At 40.7% G+C, this 14,732-nt stretch overlaps 1 protein-coding gene across 3 annotated transcripts in view; it reads left to right on the forward strand.

Annotated features, from left to right (window-relative positions):
* The first annotated feature begins 3,649 nt into the window (after positions 1–3,649).
* Positions 3,650–14,732, forward strand: part of LOC111956221 (ras/Rap GTPase-activating protein SynGAP-like) — a 64,479-nt gene continuing 53,396 nt past the window's right edge. For 2 of the 3 annotated variants that reach the window (XM_023976675.2, XM_023976677.2), the window contains exons 1-2: positions 3,667–3,792; positions 8,957–9,074. In XM_023976675.2, coding sequence (XP_023832443.1) covers positions 3,751–3,792; positions 8,957–9,074 — 160 coding nt within the window. In that variant the 5' untranslated portion in view covers positions 3,667–3,750. Of the gene's footprint in view, positions 3,793–8,956; positions 9,075–14,732 lie in introns of all 3 variants that reach the window. The other variant, XM_023976674.2, reaches the window with a different exon arrangement.

The following is a 14,732-nucleotide window of genomic DNA, read 5'->3' on the forward strand; positions in this document are numbered from 1 at the left end:
CAAGGGCCAGACCACAGAACTTGGTACAACAGCTTTTAGTTTTCACATTTTCTTGGTCTTGGCATAATCTCCAGAATTTGTTTGATTTAGAGTACTTTATCCAGATAGAGGAGTTCAAGGCTAAAGCTACCCTTTTCAGGTCTGGATGACAAAGCCTTCATGTTTTACAATGATGGTGGGCATTTATTGATATTTCTGTTTTTATGCAGCACTGTAGTTGTTTTAAATGGATCAAATATGCCTCCCTTTGGAAAGAAGTATTCAAACATCAATGGAACATTCCGGTTAAATAAAATATATTCCATAGTAGTCCATTGTGTGCAGTGGCTTTTGTCTTGGCCTTGTATTGTTTTACACAAGCTCTTTCCTGTTGCTAATCTGGCCACTTTCTTATAACCTTTTGTGAGTATGTCAGATCGCTACTTTTAAACATTACTCTGTCCCAGTCTGTTCCACCCTAGCAGTCATGTAGTAGAGCAATGGATGTATTCAGATGTACGCAGGTCTTTTGAGGCTAATGTATTGACGAAAGTCTATACTTAGCTGCAGATGACCTCTTGATTTAAACTCCCTCAACTCATTAACAACTAAGTGAACACAATCAAGTGCTGTGGTTCCCAATGCTGCCAATAAAACCTGATTCATGTGGCCTGGCCATTGGTCTTGGTTACTATATAAAGACCATACAACTATTACCAGGTAGACTCCACTCACAGGTATGCTATCATTGTTCAGAATAAGAAGTGTGTGTGCACGAGGTGAAGTGGTGAAGTTTGTGAACAAACACATTAATATATATTGCTATGGGGGGGGGGGGGTTGATAGAATTCCAGCCTTGGACGGTTGATATGTTTTGGCACGATTTTCCATTAATGACTTCAATGGAGCATTTCTACTTCATACCCCGTTAGCGTTAGCATGGATTTGACCATGGTTGTGATGTGAATTAGATCAATTGTTTACAGGTGTGGGGGTGTGAGGCTGTGAGAGCAGTGTGGACAATGCTGTGGTGCTGAAATGGTTTGAACTCCCTAGACACTGGGGAGCACTTAAGGACAGCGGCATGGTGCTGAAGTGGGTCAATCCACTAGGCGGCATAGGTATACAGTACCAGTCAAAAATCTGGACACACCTACTCATTCAAGGTTTTTTCTTTATTTTCTGTATGTCGGACAGACACGACATACATGCATTCAAAAGTGTGAAGTGGAATCTGAATTCCTGATATCACTTTATATTAAGTTACTCTATAAACAATGCTGAAGCTACTACAGTAACAACATTGCACAACATAATAAAACAATTTACATAATTAAAAGAATCCCCATCAATCCACTGCATCCGGCCATAACGCACATCCACAGCTGCGCTGAAAGGTGGCAGAGCCAGAGCAGTGTTTATCAGACCATGAGCCTTCCCGAAAATCGGTCTTCTCACGAAAACGTCTGTAGCGTCCGAACAGTTTGGCCTAAACTATCATGGCCACTCCATTGAAAGATGAGACTAACAAACACGATGGTGTTCTCCGTTTTGCTCAAGGACATGCACAAGCCTTTCAAGCCTCGTCTGAAGGTCCCGGTACCAGTTTAAAAAATTTATGGAAGTATATATGGAGATAGTTTACTGCCTAAAATAATAGGATAATTACATGAAAAAAAAATCTGGGGAAAAAATGGATTCTTTCTTATATCTCTCAGATATAGGACAGACACGTCACAACAAACTTCTTTAGAATCTGTTATTCACTGTGTTTCTATTGGCTAATAGCAGTAATGCCAAATTCAATGTTTTATCCCCCCCCCAAAAAAATGTTTTTGATACCTTAAGGGGTCTTAAAATTCAAACTCAAATAGCTAAGTGATCCTTGTTATAACCAGCTGAAAACAAATCCATATGTTAGTTTAAAAAAATTGAGAGAGTGGGAGAGAGTGAAATGCAGGGAGTGAAGGGGAGGAAAGGGAAGGAAATAGGGACAGATGGGTAAAAAGAGAGGGGGAGGGGTAAGCCATAAGGAAAAAATATGATTGTTTCATAGTCACAGAATAATGTTCCCAGTGTGTAGTGGTCAAGGTTATCACAAGCCCACACAAAACTACAGTGGTGGAATATCTACTTTCTACTTTTGGAATCTGCAGGGCCTCCTACATACTACATGCGATATTGTACATTTAAAGACTATAGAGGGAGGAGACTAGTCACTTGTTCACGTTTATCAGGGTTGCCATGGAGACAGTGTGGGCTTCACTTAAAAAATAGTGCCCTTCTTTCCTTTAGTTCCTCCCCCTTCTACTGTCTCTCTCTTCCACCTTTTCCACTGTCAATGGTTCACAAACCTCAATTTCCCCTTTAGGTAGCTAGTTCTATCAGATGTTCTCTTCTCTTCCTCTCCTTTGGAACGCTAGCCCTATCCTCTCTCGAACCCATTTTCCTCTTTCCAGTTCTCTCTTCATCCTGCTTGGAATCTCTCGCTCTATCCTTTGCAGATCATCTTTACCTCCAGCAGTCCCTTACAGTCTATTCTTTTCTCAGTTGCCATGGCGACGGGCTGGGGGTGTGTGTGTGAGTGAGAACAAGCGAGCGCGCGAGTGAAGGAGTGGGTGTTGCGGAAGTGACATCGCCAGAGCAAAATTTTTGCTTCCTGTGCACTCCTTCTCTATTTCTGGATGTGCAACTTTAACAGTGCACAAAATATGACACACAGTCAAATTGTATATACAGTATTGCATTCTTGTATGAAAATCACCATACCTCCAAGTAGGTGGATAATAATTGTGTTGCTTGGCTATCCTCCCAGCACAATGAATGGGCAAATTACAGAAATGGTTCTCTATTATTATTTTTATCATTGTCATTGCACCAATGGAGAATTAACACAGAATTGAAATGTCACATACCTTTCCATAAACATCATTAGGTTTGCTATATTGCCAAATACAATACACAAGAGTATGTCCGTTTTATTAATGTCAATGTTGTAGTTTTTGTCGTGCATCCCTGTCTCCTAGATTTGAGCACACTGCTGTGGTACGTATAGTCTTATTGCGTAACATTAAAGGTGCACTATTCAGCCTTTTAAAAAATTATTTATCTGTAGTATTTGAAGAATGCTGCTTAGTCTACTACTTCTGTACTTTATTATAACACCCCAAAATAAATGGTGCAGGGATGCGTGGTGGTGTTCAATTGTTTGTTTTCATCTACTGAGAAAGACAACTAATCGTGAAAGAGGATTAGCTGTTTGTATCTCCAACTTGCCAGTAAACAAGCAACTTATTATATATAAAATGATATATTATGAGTAAGCCTTGTCCGAGCCAGAACAGCCCACTTGGTCAGGAGCCAGTTTCTGTATCATGAGGCAGCACAGATATATATCAGGTCTCTTACTTTTTTGTCAAAAGACACCGCTGTCTTTCTATCTCATGGAAGTTTCTGAATTGAGGACAGGTCTATTTTATTTTCAGGACAATCAGTAGACCTGATTGCCAACTCTATTTATAACAAGTAAAAAAATGGAAGCTCTGCTGCTACCTCCTGGAGAAAAAATAAAGTATTATTTTTCTGGCATTGTCAATTGTGCTATTGATCCTAGCTGCTGTGCTGTTCTTTTCCTATATAAAAAAGTTAATTCACTAATTCATATTTATCTCATTCTAAGATGGAAGGTGTGCCTCCCCGTTGTCCTCGCGGCCCCAGACCCCTTCCAATGGGCTGGCTTATGATTCCCCCGGTTGGAACCTACGCCGCTCGATGAGAACCGGGAGTCAGCGCTACATGTTTGACCAGGAGGAGGTAGGATGAATACCTACATCTTGTTCACCAGAGACAAACACATGCAGGACATGGCAGACAACCACAGTCCTGCTGATTTTCATTTCTCCCTAGCTCTTAATTGGTCAGTGAATGTATTTGATTGACTAGAGAGTCTACCTGATGGGTTGAGAGTCCACATTGATCACTGATTTATTTACCTACAGGTACAGTATATTTGGAAAGTATTCAGACCCCTTCAATATTTCCACATTTTGTTATTGTTACAGCCTTATTCTAAAATGGATAAAATAAATGTTTTTCCTCATAAATCTACACACAATACCCAATAATGACAAAGCGAAAACAGGATTTTAGAAACATTTTCAAATTTATAATTTTTTAATAACAAAAATACCTTATTTACATAAGTATTCAAATACTTTGCTATGATACTCGAAATTGAGCTCAGGTGCATCCTGTTACCATTGATCATCCTTGAGATGTTTCTAGAACTTGATTGGAGTTCACCTGTGTGGACATGATTTGGAAAGGTACACACCTGTCTATATAAGGTCCCACAGTTGACAGTGCATGTCATGAGGTCGAAGGAATTGTCTGTAGAGCTCCGAGATAGGATTGTATCGAGGCATAGATCTGGGAACCAAGACGGTCCCCAAGAACAAAGTGGCCTCCATCAATCTTAAATGGACAAAGTTTTGAACCACCAAGACTCTTCATAGAGCTGGTCGCCCAGCCAAACTGAGCAGTTTGGGGAGAAGGGCCTTGGTCAGGGAGGTGACCAAGAACCCGATGGTCACTCTGACAGGGCTCCAGAGTTGCTCTGTGGAGATGGGAGGAACTTTCCTGAAGGACAACCATCTCTGCAGCACTCCACCAATCAGGCCTTTATGGTAGAGTGGCCAGACGGAAGCCACTCCTCAGTAAAAGGGTCATGACAGCCCGCTTGGAGTTTGCCAAAAGGCACCTAAAGGACTCTCAGACCATGAGAAAAAAGATTCTCTGATCTGATGAAACCAAGATTGAACTCTTTGGCCTGAAGGCCAAGCGTCACATCTGGAGGAAACCGGGCACCATCCCTACGGTGAAGCGTGGTAGTAGCAGCATCATGCTGTGGGGATGTTTTTCAGCGGCAGGGACTGGGAGAATAGTCAGGGTCGAGGGAAAGATGAACAGAGTATAGTAAAGATAGATCCTTGATGAAAGCCTGCTCCAGAGCACTCAGGACCTCAGATGGGGGCAAAGGTTCACCTTCCAATAGGACAACGACAAAAAGCACACAGCCAAGACAACGCAGGAGTTGCTTCGGGACAAGTCTCTGAATGTCCTTGAGTGGCCCAGCCAGTGCCCGGACTTGAACCCAATCGAACATCTCTTGAGAGACCTGAAAATAGCTCTGCAGCAACGCTCCCCATGCAATCTGACAGAGATTGAGACGATCTGAAGAGAAGAATGGAAGAAACTCCCCAACGAGGTGTGCCGAGCTTGTAGCGTCATACCCAAGATGACTCAAGGCTGTAATCACTGCCAAAGGTGATTCAACAAAGTACTGGGTAAAGAGTCTGAATACTTATGTAAATGTGATATCAGTTTTTTTTGTAATAAATTTGCAAACATTTGTAAAAACCTGTTTTTGCTTTGTCATTATGGGGTATTGTGTGTTGATTGATGAGGAAAAACACGAATTCATCAATTTTAGAATAAGGAATAACAAAAGGTCAAAGGGTCTGAATACTTTCCGAATGCACTGTATATGGGTATGGTGCACTAGGTTAACACACCTAACCCCTGTTTGGATTGGAGTGTTGTCCCTAACCAATAAAGATACCATTTAGATCATTTGAGTAACCAGGCTAGGTCCTACTTTTTTCTGTTACTGAACTTTCAGGGCCAAACCGTATTAAAGGTGATGTGTTTAAACTTTATAACGCTACTAGAGAGTCCATACACCAGGCTACCTAGGTCTTTATCAGTCTCCGATTGAGAGACAGGGGCGAAAAACGAGGTTCCGCAGTGGGCAGCTAATACAGGTTGTATTGAATGTGGTGTCGAATGGGCAGCCAAATTCTGATATTTTTACAGCACTAATTGTCTTTCATCTTTTCACCTATCACARCAGAGCTCATGCAGAGCTGGTCTGATTGATCAAAATACKTTTGAGTGAAAAAAAGATCAGAATTGGCTGCCTGTGTAAACGCAGCCATAAGAGCTGTACATCCACATTATATCCCTAGCGCAATTATTTATTTTAAGTTCTGTGTTTCCATTAGGTCCAAGTGGGGGTATTGAATTATTTGGTTATTATGAGGTGTCTCATCAAGTGGGTAAGAGCAGATTTAAGGAATAGCTAGTATAAAGAACAGCAAGCATGTTATTGTTTGATACCATTTTGTTGTATTTTTTTCTTTATTTTCTTTACCCCACTTGAATACTCCTATTTTACAACCCTTATATGGACTGATGCTGGAAATTAGCYCAAGCTAATGCATTGATGATGCAATGCAATGTATCAGTGTTTTGTTAGTTCCGAGTAGGAAAGTAGAATTGGGCAGATTTGTGGAATACGTCACYGGCCCATCAATAACAGGGAAGCCCAGATGTGAGAGATGAAGTCCCAAAACTAGCCATTGGAGGGAGACATTATTCAACTTTACAATGTGGTATCCCAAAATAATCGTTCCTCTTCTTAATTGATATGGCAGGTACTCTTACAAAGACCCCCCAGTCAGGGAGACACTTTTTTATTGTAAATTGAACCTGATCGTAATCATACACAGGTGATTCATATGAATTGTTTGAGGGTTAGGGTTTTCTATGAAAATGAGAGGAATTCCTCTACGTATGTAACCTTTTCCTTTAGTGTGTATCTGGATGGGATATGGGATTACATTAATCTATTGATCTGAGAACATACTGTACAAGCATTTAATATAGTTCATTATTAATTATAGTCATACAAAACATCCCCAATATGTTTTTTACTCCCTGCACATACTGGGGTAGTGCACTTAAAAAGATGTGCAGTACTGTACCTCTGAATAAAGGAAAAAAGCTATTCAACTTACATTCAACTGAGTAGATCTTAAGTCAATTGGAATGGCAATTTGTCATTGCTAACGTTACCTGAGCTCAATTGTTTTGTGTTTTCTGCTATTTACTATGGTACAGTATCACAATGTGAATATCATTTCTCTCTCTAAACTTCAGCACTTTCTGGTGATGCAGTTACCAGTGCTGGCTCATGTCACCTGGCTGGGGAAATACCTGTGGGAGAAGCTATTTCAGACCACACACTCTTGTCGTTTCACTGTCCATTAGCCAAGGGCTCTTTGCCCCAGCTAACAGCAGAACCCACTAAACATAATGTACAGCAGCTCTCCAAGTTCATTGAGGTTGTGCTGAGACATCTACTTTTCTCTCTGTGGTATGTCAAACAACTGTATATAGTCAAATGAACTCAATGAAATATGTGGGATGGAATAATTTAATTCAGTGCAATATTTGGGAAAATGTTACAATTTCAACGAATAAGAGAAGCAACAAAGCTAGCATTTACAGAGAGCATAGGGGACATAAGAATGGCTCACAAATGATGTAATATGACACTTAATACAGTATGTGCGGCATGGTTTTGGAGGTCACAGTAACCTACAGTATATGATAAATTCATATTTTCAGAGACAAGGTCAACAAGCCTGATTTTGAAGAGATATTGGCAGCTCTGAAGTTTACATAGTTAAAGTGACTTGAGTTTCCTCCGGTCTCACGATTTCACAATTGGAAATGATACATCGCTGATGGTTAGTAATATGATGAAATACAACACAAACATTAAAGGTATAGTCTGGGATTTTGAAATCTTTACAATGGTAATTTAAATGAATGGATATTTATTTACCAATTGATTCCTAAAGAATATAACTTCTAAATGCATCATGAGCTTAGCACAACATCCGTTCTATATAATAATCCAAATAAGGTGACATTGTTTACAAGCAACACACATATAAACAATCAATGTATATTTTCTAAATGTGTAAAACGATAATGTGGATATCAGTCTGTGCTGTTTAAGAATTTGAGAGGGTTTACATTTCCCTATCCCCATCCCTCAGCTGTATACCAATGCAAGTGGCAGTTTATTGTTTTATTAAACACCAAAATGTAGCTGTAATGCCAACCTATTCACTTTGTTAACTATTTGTTTCACATAGAGACAAAGTGCTTCTGGGTAAGGCTTTGCGTGTTGAAAAGCAATTTGACCTCTCACCTCTGTAAACCACATTGGGACTGTGTTGTGCTAGCCTTTATTTTAAGTGTGGGTGGAAAATGCCCCTGGTCCTTGAGATGCTCAACTCTCAACGATCTGGATTTCAGTAGGGGAGGTTTTCAGTTTATTGCTTTATTATGTTAAATACACAAATATCAAGTAATATGAAGCTAACTCTGAAACATTTACACCAGTGAAATTGACGTAAATAAATACAAATAAAAAACATGTAGCTTTGTTACACAACTTGTCACGTTCCTGACCTTATTTTCCCTTATTTTGTATGTATTTAGTATGGTCAGGGCGTGAGTTGGGGTGGGTTGTCTATGTGTGTTTTCTATGTTGGGTTTTTTGTGTTCGGCCTGGTATGATTCTCAATCAGAGGTAGCTGTCTATCGTTGTCCCTGATTGAGAATCATACTTAGGCAGCCGGGGTTTCACGTGTGGTTTGTGGGTGTTTGTTCCTTGTTAGTGTTTCGCCACACGGGACTGTCATGGTAGTTTCATTTGTTATTTTGTATCGCATATTGTTTTCGTGTCTATTAAATTACCATGGAAACTAACCACTCTGCATATTGGTCTGATCCTTCTCGCCTCTCCTCGTCCGATGAGGAGGACGACATAGACTATCGTTACACAACTAACTTTTTCTTATACATGATATGCTCTGGTTTGATATGATCATTTAGCATAAATGAAATGATCCATAGTTTAAGATCCTGTGCAATCACTTTTTTCTTACAGGACAACAGCTAAACAAAGTGAGGCTTTAGTGCCCAACACAAGTGATTTATACAGTATGTAGGAAAAGTGCTAGGAGGAGCGATGGTCAGGCGTGGAGTGACCAAGGCACAATCTTTAGAGATGGGTTTTCAGCCGGACCTTGACCTATCTGACCTCCTGTTCTTACCTTAGGTTCACCCTTTACTGATGCATGAGCGTCGCTCAGGCTCTCAGCGCAGTGAGCGCACCAAGCTGCTCCGAAGGACAGTCAGTGTGCCGGTGGAGGGGAGAAATCAGCACCCCGAGATAGGTATGTAGAACCCATACCGAAAAGATTTGTACTGGATTGCAAAGTGCAAACTATGTAAGTGCATTGCAGTTCAATAGCACCAATTCAAATACATAGTTTTTTTTTTTTCTGGATATCTGCAAGCTCTGGTTTGGTACATGCATCCTTGCATTTCCCAAGCCATTGTATTTGTTGGAGACAAATGAAATACAGCGCTATGAAAGCATACTGTTGGTTACCATTCTTTTTTGCACTCCTTCTCTGTGCCTTTTTATGTGTCAGTGAAATCAAATTATATATTATAAACCCTCAGTAGCACACATTCAAGGTCACATCTCGAATACAGTAAATAAGAAGTGCCCACTTGCAGTTTAAGTACTGTAGTCTTTTGTTTTGTAAGTGATGCATTGATGTGATGCGCTATGTCAAACAACACTTTGACGGTATTGGTATTTGTCAGCTTCAAAATATTATACTATTATAAATATTATACTTCAAAGTATTTTTCATTATACTACTATACTACTACCACAAAACACCAGAAAACTGCCAAAAAAGAGTAGAACCAGCTCACCTGCTTTTACGCTATGATTTACCTATGAGATGTTCAATATTTCTGTTGAAAAAAATAATTCAAAAGGAATAGTTTCACCATATTAAAATGAGAGTTCAGTTCACATAACAGGGTTGACCTTAAAATGAGGGACAGACGTAAATGAATCACTAATCACATGAAATAAATAATAATCTTCAGAAATTACTTGGTCAAAGCAATAAAATAAGTAGGGCTTTACAATGATGGTGAAAACTTGGAGAAATGTCAGGATTAAGCATGTTAAATCTTCCTGGCAGTCACAGAGGGTGCATGGAGGCACATTTCAAAATGCTAAACTTTTGCACTTAAGCAAATCTGATTTATTGAATTATCCATGTGGTCTATATTAAAAGGGCACTTCATTGAATATAAAGGCTTTTAAAATGCAATATTGGTGCACAATTTCTACTTAAAATATCAAAGGGACACAAAAGGCACTCATTTCATGGAACGACACTGGTACATTTGGATATTCTGAATTGGAGATATTTGTAAAAAAGTTTTCAGATTTGTCTATAGTGCCCCATGGAATTGGCTGATGGTGTGTAATGTGCAATTATGATCATTAACACTTTTTCTAATTCAACAGTACTTTCGAGTGGATTTCACAGTGGGACTGCAATATGTAATCATATAATTACTGATGAAGGGAATAAGTCATTTTCCCACATCAACATTTAATGCTGGCTACTTAATTAGTGGTTCACAAATTGGTTCACAAATTCTTCACTTTTAATTGTCCTATTATTCTATGTCGATGAAATGTGTACATTTTGCATTATGATGTTGACAGTGAGAGGACGTTTCTTTTTATGATGTTGTGACACCATGGTCAGGTGGTACAGTATGTTACCTTTTAAGTTTTGTAAATGCCAATTTAGCAATACATGTATTTATCTGGTTGTAATTTGGTTAAATAATCTGGTTAATAATAATAATAATAATCAATAATAATCTGACCAGATAACTGAAATAAGAAGTCTTTCCAAAGATGTCTTGATGTTATAAAGAAAAAAAAAATCTTTGTCTCCTGGGTGGCGCAGTGGTCTAGGGCACTGCATCGCAGTGCTAGCTGCGCCACCAGAGTCTCTGGGTTCGCGCCCAGGCTGGGCTGGGTTCGCGCCCAGGCTCTGTCGCAGCCGGCCGCAACCGGGAGATCCGTGGGGCGACGCACAATTGGCATAGCGTCGTACGGGTTAGGGAGGGTTTGGCCGGTAGGGAGGGTTTGGCCGGTAGGGATATCCTTGTCTCAGTATGTAAAAAAAAAAAAAAAAAAAAAAAAAAAAAAATGTATGCACTCTACTGTAAGTCGCTCTGGATAAGAGCATCTGCTAAATGACTAAAATGTAAAAATGTAAATGTTATGATCACCAGAATATAAGTTTACAACAATTATGACATCAAATGCCACATTTTGCCAACTGGGTACTGACTTCTAACTGCTAGCTTGATGCTGCAGGTATATAGTGGATGAAGCCATAACCACCCATTTAATATCAAGAGTGTGGTTATTATTTGAAGTTGTTGCTTCAGGCCTTTGAACATTTGGTCCCCTGATAAACTCAGCAAAAAAAGAAACGTCCTCTCACTGTCAACTGCGTTTTATTTTCAGAAAACTTAACATGTGTAATATTTGTATGAACATAACAAGATTCAACAACTGAGAAATAAACTGAACAAGTTCCACAGACATGTGACTAACAGAAGTGGAATAATGTGTCCCTGAACAAAGGGGGAACAAAAGTAACAGTCATTATCTGGTGTGGCCACCAGCTGCATTAAGTACTGCAGTGCATCTCCTCCTCATTGACTGCACCAGATTTGCCTGTTCTTGCTGTGAGATGTTACCCCACTCTTCCACCAAGGCAACTGCAAGTTCCCGGACATATCTGGGGGGAATGGCACTAGCCCTCACCCCCCGATTCTACAGGTCCCAGATCCAACAGGTCCCAGATGTGCTCAATGGGATTGAGATCCGGGCTCTTCGCTGGCCATGTCAGAACACTGACATTCCTGTCTTGCAGGAAATCACGCACAGAACGAGTAGTATGACTGGTGGCATTGTCATGCTGGAGGGTCATGTCAGGATGAGCCTGCAGGAAGGGTACCACATGAGGGAGGAGGATGTCTTCCCTGTAACGCACAGAAATGAGATTGCCTGCAATGACAACAAGCTCAGTCCGATGATGCTGTGACACACTGCCCCAGACCATGACGGACCCTCCACCTCCAAATCGATCCCGCTCCTGAGTACAGGCCTCGGTGTAACGCTCATTCCTTCGATGATAAACGCGAATCCGACCATCATCCCTGGTGAGACAAAACCGCGACTCATTAGTGAAGAGCACTTTTTGCCAGTTCTGTCTGGTCCAACGACGGTTTGTTTGTACCCGTAGGCAACGTTTTTGCCGGGGATGTCTGGTGAGGACCTGCCTTACAACAGGCCTACAAGCCCTCAGTCCAGCCTCTCTCAGCCTATTGAGGACAGTCTGAGCACTGGTGGAGTGATTTTGCATTCCTGGTGTAACTCGGGCAGTTGTTGTTGCCATCCTGTACCTGTCCCGCAGGTTTGATGTACAGATGTACCGATCATGTGCAGGTGTTTTTACACGTGGTCTGCCACTGCGAGGACGATCAGCTGTCCGTCCTGTCTCCCTGTAGCACTGTCTTAAACGTCTCACAGTACAGACATTGCAATTTATTGCCCGGACCACATTTTCAGTCCTCATGCCTCCTTGCAGCATGCCTAAGGCACATTCACGGAGATGAGCAGGGACCCTGGGCATCTTTCTTTTCGTGTTTTTCAGAGTCAGTAGAAAGGCCTCTTTTAGTGCCCTGAGTTTTCATAACTGTGACCTTAATTGCCTACTGTCTGTAAGCTGTTAGTGTCTTAACGACCGTTCCACAGGTGCATGTTCATTAATTGTTTATTGTTCATTGCACAAGCATGGGAAACAGTGTTTAAACCCTTTACAATGAAGATCTTTGAAGTTATTTTGGATTTTTAAAAATCCAAATAGAAAGACAGGTTCCTGAAAAAGGGACGTTTCTTTTTTTGCTGAGTGAAAGACCAAAAGGATAAACAATAAAGACATTGTCTTCACAGACAGTTTTGCTCATATTTAACAAGGGTGCCAATATTAGTGGAGGGCACTGTAAGGTCCCACAGTTGACAGCGCATGTCAGGAGCAAAAACCAAGCCATGATGTCGAAGGAATTGTCCGTAGAGCTCCGAGACAGGATTGTGTCGGCACAGATCTGGGGAAGGGTAACAAAACATTTCTGCAGCACTGAAGGTCCCCAAGACTACAGTGGCTGCCATAATTCTTAAATGGAAGAAGTTTGAATCACCAAGACTCTTACTAGAGCTGAACACCCAGCCAAACTGAGCAATCGGGGGAGAATGGCCTTGGTCAGGGAGGTGACCAATAACTTGATGGTCATTCTGACAGAGCTTCAGAGTTCCTCTGTGGAGATGGGAAAACCTTTCAGAAGGACAACCATCTCTGCAGCACTCCACCAACAACGCTTTTATGGTCGAGTGGCCAGACTGAAGCTACTTCTCAGTCAAAGCCCGCTTGGAGTTTGCCAAAAGGCACCTAAAGGACTCTCAGACCATGAGAAAAAGATTCTCTGGTCTGATGAAACCATGATTGGACTGGGAGACTAGTCAGGTTTGAGGGAAAGATGAATGGAGCAAAGTACAGAGAGATGAATGAAAACCTGCTCCAGAGCATTTAGGTCCTCTGACTGGGGAGAAGGTTCACCTTCCCATAGGACAACGACCCTAAGCACACAGCCAAGACAATGCAGGATTGGCTTTCGGACAAGTCTCAGAAGGTCCTTGAGTGCCCCAGCCAGAGCCCGGACTTAAACTCAAGCGTCGCTCCCCATCCAACCTGAAAGAGCTTGAGAGGATCTGCAGAGAAGAATGGGAGAGACTCCCCAAATACAGGTGTGCCAAGCTTGTAGCGTCATACCCAAGAACATTCAAGGCTGTAATCGCTGCCAAAGGTCTGAATACTTATACTGGCAGCTTCATTAAATATTACCCGCAAAACACCAGTCTCAACGTCAATAGTGAAGAGGCGACTCCGGGATGCTGGCCTTCTAGGCAGAGTTGCAATGAAATAGACATATCTCAGACTTGCCAATAAAAAGAAAAGATTAAGATGGGCAAAATATATAATATAATAATTTTAGCTGAAATGCACAAAGTCTTGAATCTTGCATTGTTTTATATATCAACTCATACACCCTGTACGATGGAATCGGTACATCAAAAATCTCTTCCCAACTATTTTGCGATCTGTATGGCACAGTTGTCAACATCCTGGTCCTCAAATGAAACTGGTATACTTTCCTATTTATGGTATTTTTATTCCTCCGCCAGTTTTGATCCTTTATATTGGGCAGACAGACCAGTTCCCTACCTCCTCCCGCTGCCACCCGCCTCCTCCATTTTTGGGGCAATGCTGTAATCAATTGGTTGTACTCTTGGATTGAGCAGACCTTCCCGTACAATTCTGATAACTCCATGAAGGACATAACTCTACCATTACAATTTACAATATCATTTAAGAACAAAATACCCTTTTCAAACATCTTTCCCATAAATACAGGTATTTTGTCAACCAGCACATTTGAGTTCAGCCATAATATTTGTTCTATCTTTTCAGGGCGATGAAATTGAAATTGTAGCCAGCTCTGCAATGCTTGTTTGAAAAAGACAGATACTCAGAAAAAAAGTATAATTTTCAAATAATCGAAAATGAGACATGGCAATCTGCACAAAGGCAAAAAGGCAATTTTTAAACAATGGATGAGGTTTTCTTATTAATCTACTGAACCTTTTAGGGTTCAAATAAAACTTTTGAATGAGTGAAGCTTTTAGAGATAGGTTTAGTGCTTTTATATTTAATCATCTCAACCCACCCAATTCATATTCATTATATAGATTGGCTCGTTTTATTTTGTCTGGTTTAGCGTCCCAGATAAAGCAAAATATTTTTTCTCATATGATTTCAAAAACAAATCATCAGGACTAGCAGCGCCATAAGTAAGTGAGTAAACTGAGATATGAT

This window comes from Salvelinus sp. IW2-2015, linkage group LG31, assembly GCF_002910315.2.
Source record: "Salvelinus sp. IW2-2015 linkage group LG31, ASM291031v2, whole genome shotgun sequence".
Lineage (NCBI taxonomy): Eukaryota > Metazoa > Chordata > Actinopteri > Salmoniformes > Salmonidae > Salvelinus > Salvelinus sp. IW2-2015.